This window comes from Stegodyphus dumicola, chromosome 8, assembly GCF_044657685.1.
Source record: "Stegodyphus dumicola isolate Sdum_Otavi_A_Nest chromosome 8, ASM4465768v1".
Lineage (NCBI taxonomy): Eukaryota > Metazoa > Arthropoda > Arachnida > Araneae > Eresidae > Stegodyphus > Stegodyphus dumicola.
Genome location: NC_140775.1, coordinates 86,621,002 through 86,637,629, shown reverse-complemented (window position 1 = coordinate 86,637,629; position 16,628 = coordinate 86,621,002). Strand labels below are relative to the sequence as shown.

General features: G+C 33.6%; 1 protein-coding gene across 3 annotated transcripts in view; it reads left to right on the top strand.

Annotated features, from left to right (window-relative positions):
• Xpc (DNA repair protein complementing XP-C cells homolog) overlaps positions 1-16,628 on the top strand; it is an 81,187-nt gene that overhangs the window by 6,321 nt on the left and 58,238 nt on the right. The window contains exons 2-3 of one of the 3 annotated variants that reach the window (XM_085822078.1): positions 5,598-5,723; positions 8,961-10,940. In XM_085822078.1, coding sequence (XP_085678204.1) covers positions 8,968-10,940 — 1,973 coding nt within the window. In that variant the 5' untranslated portion in view covers positions 5,598-5,723; positions 8,961-8,967. Of the gene's footprint in view, positions 1-5,597; positions 5,724-7,994; positions 8,111-8,960; positions 10,941-16,628 lie in introns of those variants that run through there. The other 2 variants (XM_085822077.1, XM_085822079.1) reach the window with 2 other exon arrangements.

Below are 16,628 nucleotides of genomic sequence, written 5' to 3'. Positions count from 1 at the left end.
GTGTTAGCTTGTGCCGCAAACGGTTACAAGCTAAAGCCGATGATCATTTTTAAACGAAAAACTATTCCAAAAGGAGATTTTCCTATTGACGTAATTATTTGTCCAAACGAGAATGCCTAGATGTGCGAAACAATCATGCATGAATGGCTACAAAAAGTTTGGCAGTGTCGTTAGGGATATTTTTTCCAACCAAAAGGGTTATTGATAATGGATTCCATGCGTGCTCATTTACTTCAGTCAGTGAAAACCAGATATAAAAAATTGTCTATGACCATAGCAAATAATTCCTGGTGGTTTGACAAAAAACTTAAAACCATTAGATTTGTCAAGTAATAAACCCTTCAAAGCTGAAGTCCGAAACTGTGTTGGATGAGTGAAGGATTGCATACGTATACCAAAAGCAGTAAAATGCGTAGAGTATCTTATGAAGAAGTTGCAAAGCGGGTAGGAAGTGCGTGGAAATCGGTAAAAACATCGTCAATAATAGCAGTGTTCAAAGAAGCTGAAATTATATCCTTAGATAAATAGACTGTAAACCAAGAGGATGAATGTGACTATATGGAAGACTTAGATCAGGATTTACTAAATCTTTTTTAATCCAGATAGTGAAGAATCAGATTTTGATGGCTTCATATGATGTATAGGTTGCTGTAATTCCTTTTGTAAGTAAAATTTAAAATTTCCTTTTGTCATCCAAATTTAATATTTCTTTGTTCCAACATTTTTTGTGATATAGTCTGAGTATTACAAATATGGACTTCTTTAGTGGGTAAATATAAGTATATTCATGAATATAAATATATTTTCAACATTTCTTACCTTTAATTTATTTTTGAGTTATGATTTCATTTCATGCATTTTTCTTAACTGATAGGTCATATATCAGGACACATGTTGAGATTTTGCATCTATACGACCAACGACGATGTCACGTGAAATTTAATCTATTGTGGCGTTTACGCTGATGCAGCGTTTCTGTGTAATTTAAATTTTTTTCCCGCCATTTTTCTCAAGTGCTGCGTTTACGCTGATGCGGCCTTTCTTCTGGAAATTACGGTACTCAAAACTTTTAATTACCGTTAGTATGAGTATATTGTTCTTTCTACCTGAAGTAAAACGCTAATTGCATTGCAGTGCTTTATAAAGAGAAAAAAGAGGTAGTACAGTACAAAGTCTTTAATCTGGACTCGTCAGGACTTCGGCGATTCCGGATGAGGGGTTTTTCCGGATTATACAGGGGTTGGACAAAAATATGGAAACACCTTTAAAAAAACATGTTTCTTTGCTTAATATGGTGTAGGAAACCCGTTGGCATCCAAAACAGCTTGCAGTCTTCTCGGAATGGATAAATACAGTTCCTGTATGTTTGCCAGGAGAATATTATACCATTCTTCCTGCAAAACGGTGGCAAGTTCAGATAACGATGTTGGCGGTGGATAACGAAAACGCACTTTCCGTTCCAATGTAGACCACAAAGGTTCGATAATATTCAGGTCTGGTGACTGTGGTGGCCAGGGGAGAAACATCGTCAATAATAGCAACTCATCCTCGCGCTCAGAAAACCAGTCCTGGACAATGTGAGCTGTGCGAACAGGGGCTTTGTCGTCTTGGAAGACACCATCACCATCGGGGAACAAAGTTTGTACCATGGGATGAACTTGATCGGCCAAAATGTTCACATAAGTCTTGGCAGTCATGTGCCCTAACACAGTTATCATGGGGCTAGCAGAGAACCACGATATGGCTGCCCAAACCATAACAGAACCCCCGCCATGTTTCACTCTTGGCAACAAGCAGTCTGTATTATAGGCTTGAGATGGCATTCTCCAGACGTAAACTCGGCCAGAAGTGGGAAACAATGTAAAAGAAGACTCGTCAGAGCATATTACTCACTTCCACTGCTCTATAGTCCAGGCTTTATGACATAAACACCACCTTTCCTGTTACGGGCATTAGCATCACTGATGAGTGGCTTCTCAATTGCAGCACGGCCAGCAATTCCCTGTTTATGAAGCTCCCTTCTAATTGTTTTCGTACTCACAGGGTTCGGTAACACAATATTCATTTCAGCAGTAACTTTTGCAGCTGTGGTCTTCTTATTTTTCGTCACAATTGCCCTTAATGATCGTCTGTCACGATCACTCAGGACACACTTTCGTCGGCGCTGTGATTTAGCAGATGATGTTTTTCCGCTTTTCAAATATGCGGAATAAATCTTCGATACAGTACCTCTTGAAACACTAAACACCTCGGCTACCTTGCTTACGGAAGCACCTACCATACGTGCTCCAACAATTTGCTCACGTTCGAAGTCTGTTAACTCTGACATAATGCAATGACAACCTCACATAACAGTACTCCGACAACAACTGAACTGTTTAGCACATTTACGAAGTTCTATAGGTGGCGTCAGTAGTCAAAAACGCCAGCGCCACCTACATATTTCATTAAAATCAATCTTTCTTTTCAAACATGCAATTCACAAGGTGTTTCCATATTTTTGTCCAACCACTGTAGATCATCAATTTAAATCTGGTAAGATGGCATGCAAAAATTATAAATTAAAATGAAGTCATAATTTACAAAATAAAGAGCAATTATGATCTAAAGGGTATCAAAATTTACAAAAAAAAAAGAGCTTAATATTTATTTGTTTACTTTATTAAACATTTCTTTCAACGCGCACATGTGTAAAGCATACATTATGCATAGTCGAAATTAGAAAATTGCAACCAGAAAACTATTTGATGTGTATTCGTGATATTTATAATGACGAGGAATTTGATTTAAATCATATCAAAGACGGAGTACATCGAGATGAAATACTACATTTAGTAAGGAATTATAAGCCGAATAAAATAAAAACATCTGCCCTGAAAAAAAAGATAGTGCTGACAGATCAACTTCCAGTTCATAGCACACTGCGACCCCCCCCTGCAGAGCAGCGTGAAATTGATAATATTGAATAGATTTCGGAATGGTTAGAGAAACAAAGGATATGTCTTTATCCATTTTTTTGCAGCAATTCCACTTTTTGTTTGATGGACATCGAAACATGCTTTCGCTTTGTAGATCCTTTGACAGCTCCGGAATCGGAAACGCTTTTTGACATAATCGAAAGTTCAAGCTTACTTTTTATAAAATTGCTCTAACAATCTGCAAAAAATAATAAGCCGGATCCAATTAGAAGATTAAGGAATAACGCAATCTGCAACATTAACTGAAATAGATAAATAGACAATTTTAGCGTAGCTTATACCGTCCGTTGTACATTAAACACGCATGCGTAAAGCTATTATGCACATGCGTAAACACATATGCGCATGCGCAGAAAGTTTGTAGCTTTGAGATTCGTATTATAGATCATTCCGGATTAAAGACTTTGTACTGTATATGATACAGATACAGTCAAAAGTCGTTAATTCGAACACCCGTAATCCGGAATGATCTATAATCCGGACCTCAAAGCTAAAATTTTTCTGCGCATGCGCCGCATCGACGCATGCGCATAGGCGTTTTACTCGTGCGCGCAAGACATTTACGACTGCGCATATGCATCTACGCAAGTGCAGAATACATTTTCGCGTGCGCGTTTAATGTATAACGGACGATATAAGCTAAAATTATCTAATTATCTATTTCAATTAATGTTGATAATTGCATTGTTCCTTAATCTTCAAATTGGATCCGGCTTATTATTTTTTGCAGACTGTAAGAGCAATTTTCTAAAAGTAAGCTTGAACTTTCGATTATGTCAAATAGAATTTCCGATGCTGGAGCTCCCAAAGGATCTAGAAAACGAAAGTATGTTTCGATGTCCATCAAATAAAAAACGAATTGCTACAAAAAATGGATAAAAGCATATCCTTTGTTTATCTAACCGTTCCGAAATCTGTTTATCAATTTCACGCTGCTCTGCGCAGGGGGGGGGGGGGCACGTCGTCGCGCGCAATGAACTGGAAGTTGATCTGTCAACACTATCCTTATCTTCAGGGCAGATGTTTTTATTTTAGTCGGCTTATAATTCCTTACTAAATGTAGTATTTAATTTCGATGTACTCCGTCTTTGATATGATTTAAATCAAATTCCTCGTCATTATAAATATCACGAATACAAATCACATAATTTTCTGGTTGCAAATTTCTAATTTCGGCTATGAGTAAGATATGCTTTACGCATCCGCGCGTTAAAAGAAATGTTTAATAAAGTAAACAAATAAATATTAGGCTTCTTTTTTGGTAAATTTGGATACCCTTTAGATCATAATTGCTCATTATTTTATAAATTACGGTTTCATATTTTTAGTTTTATAATTTCTGCATGCCATCTTACCAGATTTAAACTGATGATCTATAATCCGGAAAAATCGATAATCCGGAATCGCCGAAGTCCCGACGAGTCCGGATTAAACACTTTTGACTGTATATGTAATTTGGTTTTATTTAGTTACGTTCTTAAAATATTAATGAACAGATGGAATAATTATTTTCTAATTTTTCCGTGGTGCATATCATATTTTTCAAATAACAGATATTGTATACTAAAAGATGCTGCATAAATTTAGAGATAGTTTTTAAGGGAAGATTATTATTTCATATATCCATTATCTGTAAATCGCAAGACACATTTTAATTTTAAATCGATTTTATTTAAATTTTCTGACGGTCTGTACCATCACCAAAATGCCATGAAAAAATACAGATGAGGCAACTCATTGTGTGGTCAACGTTGCCAGTTTTGGTATATATGGCAAATGAAGTATGCTTGTAGCAAACATGTGTTTGTACTTCTGAAATTCAGCAACAAATTTTTTGTACTTCCTTTCAAATTAACTATGTTTTTACTGTAACGAGTCATAATACAACTGTGGAGTTGTCCTCTTTTATTTTCATTACATTAAAATATGTTTTGAAGTTTCAGTTGTTCTTGGGCAGTTGCGATCAGAACACAGTGCTATGTACGTTATGCCGAGTTTGTGCAATTTTGTAATTTTATTTAAACATCAGAAACAGAACACATCACTGTGGGGAGAACAGTGGGGAAAAATTATAGAAAGATTTACGAAAACAGATAAGTGTTTTACTTTTTTTAAAATAAATTTTAAAAAATAGACAATGGTGGATGTAGCATTGAATTAGATGTAATCGTATTTTTCTCTCCAAAGTTGGCAGCAAATTTGCACATTTTGGGTGATGGTGCATGTAATTAAAAATTGTTAATTAAAAAATGAATACTAATTAAATTCATATAATTAAAAAGTGTTTAATGTCTAGTAAATATGATATATATTGCATGGTGAATAAAATTTATATGTGTATGTCATTGACTTCATCGTACTTCTGCATCCAAAAGCTAAATGATGGAATTGCTGCTTAATGCTCACCATAGGGTTGCCTGATGAAGGCTAGACATAATCTATATATTATAGAAAGTTCTGAAGGCTCTAATTGTAGCTGTAGGAATTACTAATTTAATATTTTCATGATAAAGTTTCGTTTCTTTCTGTTGATGAAATATGTAAATGGTAAGAAAAAATTAACTTAAAAATAATTTTGTTGTGCTTATATTGATTAGAAATATATTATATATTATCCAGAGCTATTATCCTGTCAGCTGTGAAATTGCCCAAGCAGCACAATTTAGCACCAGTTTTGGATAAGCGTGGCATCACAAAACCCTCTTCATCTGTACTTTTGTTTGATGTAATCTTGATTGATTCTGGGTAAGCCACTTATTATTTTTATGAACAAGGATATAAGTTGCTATTGCTGTTATTTTTTCCTTGCATTTTGAAAAAAAAATGAGTTTGAGGGTTGTAGACTCGCATTTAAGACTGCACTTGGGTTCATTTACATTGGATGGTGAGAATTAAGATCTGCTGAATAGGGAAAAGGACAGCTAGATATAACCAAGAAATAATAATAGCTTGAAAAAAAGCACCTGCAGAAAGTTTATACTAATAGTATTTTTAACGGAGCTCCCAATAAAATCTGCTGGCCTAAGAAAATAGTAGAATGTGAGAAGAACAATTTTTAGAAGTGCAAAAACAAAGTCAATGAAACCTTGATTGTTTATTACATAAAGAAGTAACAGTTCCTTCAGAATTCCTCTGACGTGACTGGCACTACTTTGGCAGGGTCTTTGTCAACATTCATGGTTAGGTGGTAGCCAGTTTTCGTGAATGATGAGATAATACATAAGTACCCAAAATTCTGCGGAATATATACAGTCAAAAGTCGTTAATTCGGACACCCATAATCCGGAATGATCTATAATCCGGACCTCAAAGCTACAAACTTTCTGCCCATGCGTCGCGTTTACGCATGCGCACAGGCGTTTACGAGAGCGCATAAGACCCTTACAGCTGCGAATATGTTTGTGCGCATGCGCGTTTAATGTGTAACGGAGTTATACGCTAAGCTAAAGTTATCTAATTCAGTTAATGTTGCAGATTGCGTTGTTCCTTAATCTTCGAATTGGATCCGGCTTATTATTTTTTGCAGACTGTTAGAGCAATTTTATAAAAGTAAGCTTGAACTTTCGATTATGTCAAATAGAATTTCCGATATATATTTACTACAAAGCGAAAGTATGTTTTGAAATCCGAAATCTGTTTATCAATTTCACGCTGCTCTGTGGCAGAGGGGGGGGGGCAGAAACGTCATTATTAGATTATGATAGATTAGAAAGATTATGTCAAATAGAATTTCCGATATATATTTACTAATATGTAATTTGTATCTACAAAGCGAAAGTATGTTTTGAAATCCGAAATCTGTTTATCAATTTCACGCTGCGGATTGGAAGTTGATCTGTCAGCACTATCCTTATCTTCAGAGCAGATGTTTTTATTTTATTTGGTTTATAATTCCGTACTAAGTTTAGTATTTCATCTCGATATACTCCGTCTTTGATATGATTTAAATAAAGTTCCTCGTCATTATAATTCCCTTCCGATAGTGAAGAAAGTGACCCAGAGGTTATTGAAAACGAAAACATTTCGATTGACAAATTAGTCGGTATTCTCAACACAGCAATTATAGGACTTGAACAGCGGAACTTTGTAACTAAACAAGAAATTATGTCTGTTTAATAGAATTAAAGAGAAAGTATTATCACATGAAACGAAGCAACTTACATTGAAGGAAATGTTTAACAAATAAATATTAAGCTTTTTCTTTTTGTAAATTTTGATACCCTTTAGATCATAATTGTTCTTTATTTCATAAATTACGGTTTCATATTTTTAATTTTGTAATTTCTGCATGCCATCTTACCAGATTTAAACTGATGATCTATAATCCGGAATCGCCGAAGTCCCGACGATTCCGGATTAACGACTTTTGACTGTACTGTCAAAAGTCTTTAATCCCGACTTGTAAAAGTATGAAACCATAATTTATGAAATAAAGAGCAATTATGATCTAAAGGGTATCAAAATTTACACAAAAAATTCTTAATTTTTATTTGTTTACTTTATTAAACATTTCTTTCAACGCGCACATGCGTAAAGCATACATTACGCATAGTCGAAATTAGAAAATTGCAACCAGAAAAGTATTTGATGTGTATTTGTGATATTTATAATGACGAGGAATTTGATTTAAATCATATCAAAGACGGAGTACATCGAGATGAAATACTACATTTAGCAAGGAATTATAAGCCGAATAAAATAAAAGCATCTGCCCTGAAGATAAGGGTAGTGCTGAGAAATCAACTTCCATTTCATTGAGCAACGTGACGTCTTCCCCCCCCCCAGAGGAGCGTGAAATTGATAAACAAATTTCGGAATGGTTAGAGAAACAAAGGATATGCCTTCATCCATTTCTTGCAGCAAATCCACTTTTTGTTTGATAGACATCGAAACATGCTTTCGCTTTGTAGATCCTTTGGCAACTCCAGAATCGGAAATTCTTTTTGACATAATTGAAAGTTCAAGCTTACTTTTATAAAATTGCTCTAACAGTCTGGAAAAAATAATATGCCGGATCCAATTAGAAGATTAAGGAACAACGCAATCTTCAACATGAACTGAAATAGAAAATTAGATAATTTTAGCTTAGCTTATACCATCTATTCATTATACGTTAAATGCGCGTTTATGCTGTAAGGATCTTAAGTTTTACTAACGTTTATTTTATTTTAAATCTTTACTATCACTTCTTATTTTCTACTTCCAGCCAGAATTATAAGCGTTAAGGTTTTTATGCAAAGTTTATCTGGCGAACGCCAAGTAATTAAGTTGTGGCCTTTTGCCAAGCGAGAGAGAGGAAGCAGTTGAGTTAAAGCAGGCCGCTTACCTTAGAAGTTACGCAGTTGCTGTTTGCCTTCCAGGCCAGAGGTTTTAATCCTCTTGATAACTTTTAAACGTATTGTAGTGTTCTCAGTTATCTGTACTACATACGCTTTCCTGTTAATATAAGGCCAATCTTCCACGTTTATTATTCTAAAGTTAAATTAGAGTTTAGTTTTATTTTTATACTTTTACGTTAGACCCCGAGTAGCGGGTTGGTGTATTCCGAAGTACGGAAGTTATTGTATATAGAGAAAAATAAAGGGTTTTGTATACCCTTCGTCTGTATCCTGTCTACTTACCACAATTAGTGAACATAGCTTTAGTAAGCTCTCTGTTCCGAGTCAGGTCCTTGTATGTTCCCGAAGAAGGTAAGAAGGAACATTGAACCTGATAATGCATGCGCAGAAAGTTTGTAGCTTTGAGGTCCGGATTAAAGACTTTTGACTGTAATTTAAAATAATACTCTTTAGTAAAACTTCTTTAAAAAATTTTATTTTAAGCAACACGTGTAGCAGCTATAATATAAAAAACTGCAGCTATTAAATTGTGTGAATTAAATAGATTAATCACTTTCGTATTAAACTTTTCAACACAGCATTTTTAAGTACCTGATGTAATAAAATTTATTTTTAATTGTCTTCCCTCCTTTTTTTGTTATAGGGAGATAATGGCACCTTCCACAAGAAAGAGAAAAGTGACCGAAGATAAACTTATTGTTGTTCAAAAGAAAAGAAATCAAAAAGAAAAGTCTAATTTGTTGGATCATTCTCAGTCAAAATCTAAAAGAAAAACTTCTGTAGAGGATGAAATTTATAATGATTCATCTGAAACCACAGAGAAATCTGCAAACAAAAAGCCAAAAAATGAAAAAGGCTCAAAACATGTGGCTGTTAAAGCAACACCTGAAGTAAAAGAAGCAAAACTGGTACTTTCAAAGGTAAAAGTAAAACAAGAAGAAAGAGGATCTGAGTTATACGATAATGAAACTGTAAAGAAATCTTCTATAAATAAATTATCAAAAAATGTAAAAAGTTCAAAACGTGTGGTCTCTGAAACACTACCTGAATTAAAAGAAGCAAAAGTTTTACTTTCAAAAGTAAAAGTAAAACAAGAAGAAAGTGATTCGGAATTAGAAGGGAATTCTCGTCATTCAACAGACAGTGGTATTGTTTCTGAATTAAGTGATGTAAAAGACAAATCAAGTTTCTCAGTTAATTGCAAATCAGATTTATCTATGCAATCATCATCCTATTTGAAAGAAGAAGGCAAAAATGAGGCATCGAGCAGTGAATCTGAATGGGAAGAAGTAGAAGAACGAGAAGAACAAAGTCTAGATGATTACAACCCTGTTATTCCCAAAGAAGGAGTAGAAATAACCATTGATTGTCCTGATCTACATATACGTAAACGCAAGAAAAAACAGTTTGATTGGCATGAATATATTAGACTGTATATTAATCGAGAGAGAAAAGATGCTCAGCTGTGTCTTCATAAAACACATTTATTATGTCTTTTGGCTCATGGATTTTTTGTAAATGATGTTTTAAATTCAACAGTACTGAAAGGCATGGCTTTGTCACTTATACCCGATGACATCTTTGCATCTTTTTCTGGTAAGAAAGTAGATAAAATAGATATTAATGGAGTAGAAAATCTCGTTTCTTGGTTTAACAGTTCATTCAGCGTTGAAAATGAAACAAATGCATTTATTAATTTAAGATATAATATGGTTAAAAACTTTGAAAGAAAAAAATCTTTGAATGCTTCCGAGTATAATCTTATGTTTATTGTAATTGCTCGTACATTGGGATTTAAAGCTAGATTTTGTGTATCCTTTTATCCTATTACGTACAAAGCTCAGAATTTATTAAAAAAGCCTCAAAGCAAAGAACGCAGTACATGTAAAAAGAAAGTGAAGACAGAAAAATGTACTGTTAGTGCTTCATCTTCTTCATCTGCTAATAAAGGTAGAAGTTCTAGAACTGCTGATAAAACACCAAAAATTCAAAAAGCAAAAACAGAAACTAAAAGAAGTGAAGTTAAGAAGGGAAAAACAGAGAAAATGAATCGGCCAGAGCGTAGCAAAAAGAAAAGTTATAAAATTAGTAGTGATGAAGATGATGATGATGACAGAGATAAAGATTTTAAAGTTGAGGATAAGAAGAGTAGTGATGAGGACACTGATATTAAAAAAAAGAACCCTCGTCACTCTCGAGGATCCTTTAAAACACCAAATAGGAAAGTCTTGTCATCAGATTCTGAGCCTGTATCTCCTGTACAGACAGGTTATGATTGTGATAAAATAACATGTTGGGCAGAGGTCTTTTCAAAATCCGATAAGCAGTGGGTGTCTGTAGATTGTGTAAATAAGATTATTAATAAACCATATGATATTGAAAAAACAATTCCTCAGCCTGTGACCTATATTTTAGCATATGATAATTCTTCAAATGTGAAAGATGTTACTCGACGTTACTGTGCTGAATATATGACATGTACTCTAAAATTAAGAGTTGATCCAGATTGGTGGGAAGAAACTTTGGAACCATTTTTACCACCTAATACAAAGTTAGATAAGGAAGAAGAGAAAAAATTGGATATGGTATTAAGTAATAAGCCTTTGCCTACTACTGTTGCAGGGTAAGTATCTAGAAATAATTTCCTTAGGTAATTAGGTAATATTACTTGTCATATTTTTGCTGAATTTCTGCAGTTACTTTAAGTATAATAACAGAAGCAGTTTCTCATTCTATATTGTCTGAATACATGCTTTTCTTTTGCTTGTAACCTTACATCTTCAAATACTTTTGTTAGTATGAAGTTTCATTTTGCGGCCTTTTTGTATATTAAAGTGTGATGTAAAATGCTTTTTCTTGAAACAAAGATGGGGCAACTTCCTCACCTCTTGTTAAATAAAAAAATTATTACAATTTTTTTGAATAAAAAATAGAAGGTATGATGGAAATAACATGGGGCCTGCTTAGAGCTCTTCTTATGACAGACTGCAAGTGACCATGAAAGATTGCTGGTCATTTCACCACAGTTTATGACATAGTTCATTTGAAGTTTATTGATAATCTTGGCACTGTTTAAATAAAGAAGGCTGTGATAAAAATGAAATACCTTTCTTTCTTCTGAGTCATAATGTAATCCTAGATATCCACAAAAATGTTGAATCTGGCATTTATTCTCTTAGATTTCATGAATAATATTGTAAAAATATGTTATTAAATCTGGTACTCTTCTATTGTTGGGACCATATTTAGAAATTTATGTATGTGTGTATGGATGTCTGTGTTCATGTATGCACATTTATAAGTACATACATGTATATGTATGTACCAGGACTGTGGAGTCGAAGTCATGGAGTCAGAGGCAGATTTTGGGGTGAAATGAGTTGAAGCCGGAGTCGCTAAAAGTAAGTTGACTCCGACTCCAGTTTATGTTGGACAGTTTGAATTTCAAATGAAATTAAAGTCAATTGAAAAAGCATTTAATGACAAACTGAGTTATTATCTTTATTTATGTACTATATACATTAATAAATAGTTATTTTCTATTTTATTGGCATATTAATAAATAAATATAAGGGAGGAGGATGGATGTGATATTTGCCAGTATTGATTAAACCGATTCATTTAGTTACAAATCTCACAAGTAAATTTAGGTAAGCAGCAATAGCAGCAAAGAATGCTCAAAATTGATGCCATTCTTGGGAAGCGAGCAGGAAAAGGAGCAATTATTGATCAACCAATGCATTGGGGAAGTACATATTTTATGATATAGAGGTTGTTGGAATTAAGACCTTTTTAGAAGATGTAGATAAACATAATGTTTCACTAACGGAAAGAACTGTGGAAAGATCTGGCAGAATCGGAAACTCTTCTTTCATCACTGTATATAGCCACAAAAAAGCTACAATCTGAAGAAATAACAGGAGAGGAGAATGGAAAAATGTGATGTTTGTTCTCTCTGAAATGGAGGGTTTATTGCAGAAGGAATCATTTCTTCAATGAAGAAAAGAGAAACTAGTTTGCTAGACAATGAGATCTTGCTATGTTCAATATATGTAGATTCAAAACACAATTTTGTTGGATGACAAACAAATTAAATTAAAAAGGCAAAGAAAGCCATCTATGAACTTTCATTAAGTTATTCTCAGAAAATTGAGTATTCAAATCAGGACATTCAAACTGCAGACATTGCAACTGAGTCTCTGTCGTTCTCTTCCAGTGATAAATTAGATTTTGAGAAATCAAATATTGAAAAGCCTAACGCAAAGTGAATGAAAATAAAGAACCAAGAGCCTTTAGATATAAGAATGAAAAAATACAAACAAGATTTCTACACGGCCTTTGAAGAAATACAGAAATATGATTGCTCTTGCAAGACATCTCTTTCAGAACTAATAAAATCTATCTTGAACAGTTAAAAGAAGTAGCCCTAACAGTAACAGCTCTTTCTCCTACTCAAGTCAGTGTAGAAAGACTCTTCTCAGCTCTGAAGTTTATCTAATTGGATCTATGGTCTTCTAACAAAGAATGCTTTTCTAAACTAAACTAACTTGCCGAAGCTATACTGTTTCTTAGAAATAACTAATGCCAGTTTTTCCATTTCATAATAAATGCTAATTAACATAAATAATTTCCTATGCCATAATTTTTTTTCCTGTATCATCTATTACTTCTTTTATATTCAAAACGTAAGCTGCAACCCATGTATATATGGTTACAGTCAAAAGTCGTTAATTCGGAATGATCTATAATCCGGACCTCAAAGCTAAAAACTTTCTGCGCATGCGTCGCGTTGACGTATTAATAAGTTTGAGAATAAAATAAACTTTATGCAATTTATTAAGTAGCATTAAATATTTTACATTTATAATAGTTGGACATATTTGAAAGAAGATAAGTGGCATTTACGTTTTACTAACAGTCAGCTTTATGTTGATTTTTTTAATGCTTCATTTTGTCACATACTTCGTCAGTCTACTTGGTTTCATAAATAGCAGGTAGATTTTGTCAAACGGCATAAGTTAAAATAAGAAGAAAGATCATAATCAGAATGATTCATAACAAAAGACTGAATGTTGTCACCGCTGCTGCTAATCTAGAGAGAGACCTGCTGATTCGAACAAACCTGAAAGGCCTCGTGTAGGCACGGTTGGCAAGTATTGAAAGTCAGTCAGCCTCTTTTTGATGCAGTTAGTGTCGTAGCGTTGTTTACAGTGCCAGGGGTTATAACCCAGTTAATATACTTTAAAGTTCCAATAAGCCATTAAAGCACTAGAGGTGATAAGTTGTTTTGTATTATTTTAAGTCTCACTAGATGCAAAGAATACGTTTTACTTGAATTTTTACATTTTTGTATTTTATCTTGTGACCACATTGATTGTGACCACCAACCTGATTGGATTGGATTCGATTGGATTATTTATGGCAAAGCAAACAAGGGCTATCTGCCTAAAGGGAGAGATGCCTTTGTGGAGGACATTCTAAGGGAAACTTGCTCGTATACACATTACACATGGGGAAAACCATGAAAATGCTCATGCAGCCAGCACGTTCGCAGGATTCGAACCTCGGACCGAACTACCAGTATTCAGCGTCAGATTTAAACTGATGATCTATAATCCGGAATTGCCGAAGTCCTGAGGAGTCCGGATTAACGACTTTTGATTGTATATGAGAGACTTTGAAGTTCCAGGAGTCGGAGTCAGTCATTCTTCCTACTGACGCCACAGCCTGGTATATCAGGGTTTGTACGGTCCTTAAGAGTCCTTAAAAAGTCCTTAGATTTTTTGGAATTGATTTTTGGTCTTTAAAAGTCCTTAATTTTGGTCAAAATCAGCAGAAGGTCCTTAATTTTAATCATCTGAAATTTCTGTCTGTTTTTACGACTGCCATTTTGGGTGTGAATTAGCATTTTGGAGGAATATTTTTGGCGATTCAATGACATATCTTTTGAATGGGTTCATTGGTTATAATTTGTTTCCATTCCTAATACAGTCAAAAGTCGTTAATTCGGACACCCATAATTCGGAATGATCTATAATCCGGACATCAAAACTAAAAACTTTCTGCGCATGCGCCGCTTTGACACATGCGCAGAGGCGTACACGCGTGCGCGTAAGACCGTTTACGACTGCGCATATGAGTGTGCGCAAGTGCAGAATACGTTTTCGCGTGCGCATTTTATGTATAATGGACGTATAAGCTAAAATTATCTAATTATGTATTTCAGTTAATGTTGATGATTGCGTTGTTCCTTAATTTTCGAATTGCATCCGGCTTATTATTTTTTGCAGACTGTAAGAGCAATTTTATAAAAGTAAGCTTAAACTTTCGATTATATCAAATAGAATTTCCGATATATATTTGTTAATATGTAAAGGATCTAAAGCGAAAGTATGTTTTGAAATCCGAAATCTGTTTATCAATTTCACGCTGCTCGGCGGCGGGCGCGTAATGAATTGGAAGTTGATTTGTCAGCACTATCCTTATCTTCAGCGCAGATGTTTTTATTTTATTTGGCTTATAATTCCTTACCAAATGTAGTATTTCATCTCGATATGCTCCGTCTTTGATATGATTTAAAACAAGTTCTTCGTCATTATAATTCGCTTCCGATAGCGAAGAAAAGTGACAGAGGTTATTGAAAACAAAAAAATTTCGATTGACAAATTAGTCGGTGTTCTTGACACAGCAATTATAGGACTTGAACGGCGGAACTTTGTAACTGAACAAGAAATTATGTCTGTTTAATAGAATTAAAGAGAAAGTATTATCACATGAAACAAAGCAACTTAAACAACTTACATTGAAAGAAATGTTTAATAAAGCAAACAAATAAATATTAAGCTCTTTTTTTTTTTTGTAAATTTTGATACCCTTTAGATCATAATTGTTCTTTATTTCATAAATTACGGTTTCATATTTTTAATTTTAGAATTTCTGCATGCCATCTTACGAGATTTAAACTGATGATCTATAATCCGGAAAAATCGATAATCCGGAATCGCCGAAGTCCCGACGAGTCCGGATTAACGACTTTTGACTATAAGAGTGATGGGATACTCGAGATTCTAAGAAAGAAGTGAAACATAAGCATAGCAAAATTCGTTTTTTTTTCTAATAAAGAGCCCTTACAACTTTTCGCTTTTGGGGATGTGAATTCTTTTATTAAACGGTTCTAAATTTGACGACTTATCAACATTTTGGTGATTTTAAGATCAGCTTCTATAGAAAATTTTTAATTCCGAGATCTGAGAATTTTTTGACGATTTTTTTTAAATATCGTAACATTGACAAATTTCATTAAAATAATGGTAATAGACTGAAATTATATTTAAAAAATAACATTTAAAAAGAAAACATTTTTATTTTTCGCTGTCATATTATCAAGTTTCATTTTGGCAACTTATTATACAATATTTTGAATCTGAAATGTAAACAAGGTATAATACTATAAAGCACAATTTACGAAACATCTCTTAGCAAAAGCAAAATTAGCTATGTAATTAATTAAAAATGTCTTTTTAATTTTTTCATAGTAAGAGTTTTTTCCATGTAATTGTCTCAGAGTATTTAGAATTCCTAGAATATGCATCAGTTTTTCTCTATAAAATTAATTTTACACTTTTTCCCTCCCTTTTTTTTCCCAAACTATTTCTGGTCTTTTGCTGTTATAAAATTAGTAGGGATAAATTTTTTTTTTTTTTTTTTTTTTTTTATTTTAGACATTGCAGCTTGGAAAGTTCAGAAGGATTTGACGGCAAGATTTATAGAGAATTCTAGAAGATTAGAGAAATATGTGACAAAATGAAAAATGTCTCCATGCTATCAACACTTAATTGATGTATTTGCAATGAATTTCTTACTTTTTGGAGAACGTCTGAAAAAACAATGAAAATATAATATTTGAATGTTTTACTTCTGATACTAGAATCTTAACATGTTTATCTTCCCTTTATTTTCTCTACTTTTCACTAAGCACAAGCATGGAAAATATCAAAAATGCTTCTAATTTTATTACATGGGCAGGCATTATAGAAAATGAATCTTTTATTAATAAAGAAATTGAAAACTTACAATTTAAAAGATTAACTTAATATGTCTTAATGCACCATACTCATAGCTGGCACTAGGCATTTTCCCACTTGATGCAATCTCTGTGGTTCCTAAATTCTGTTGCCTAGTGCCTTTCTAAATGCATCCAATGCCAGCTCTAAATTCTAAAAGTTTTGCCATTTATAGATTTTGTTGTTCGGTGTGTTATTCAATTCTAAAAATTTTGCCACATCAGCTCTGTAACTGGCCTTTACCATAT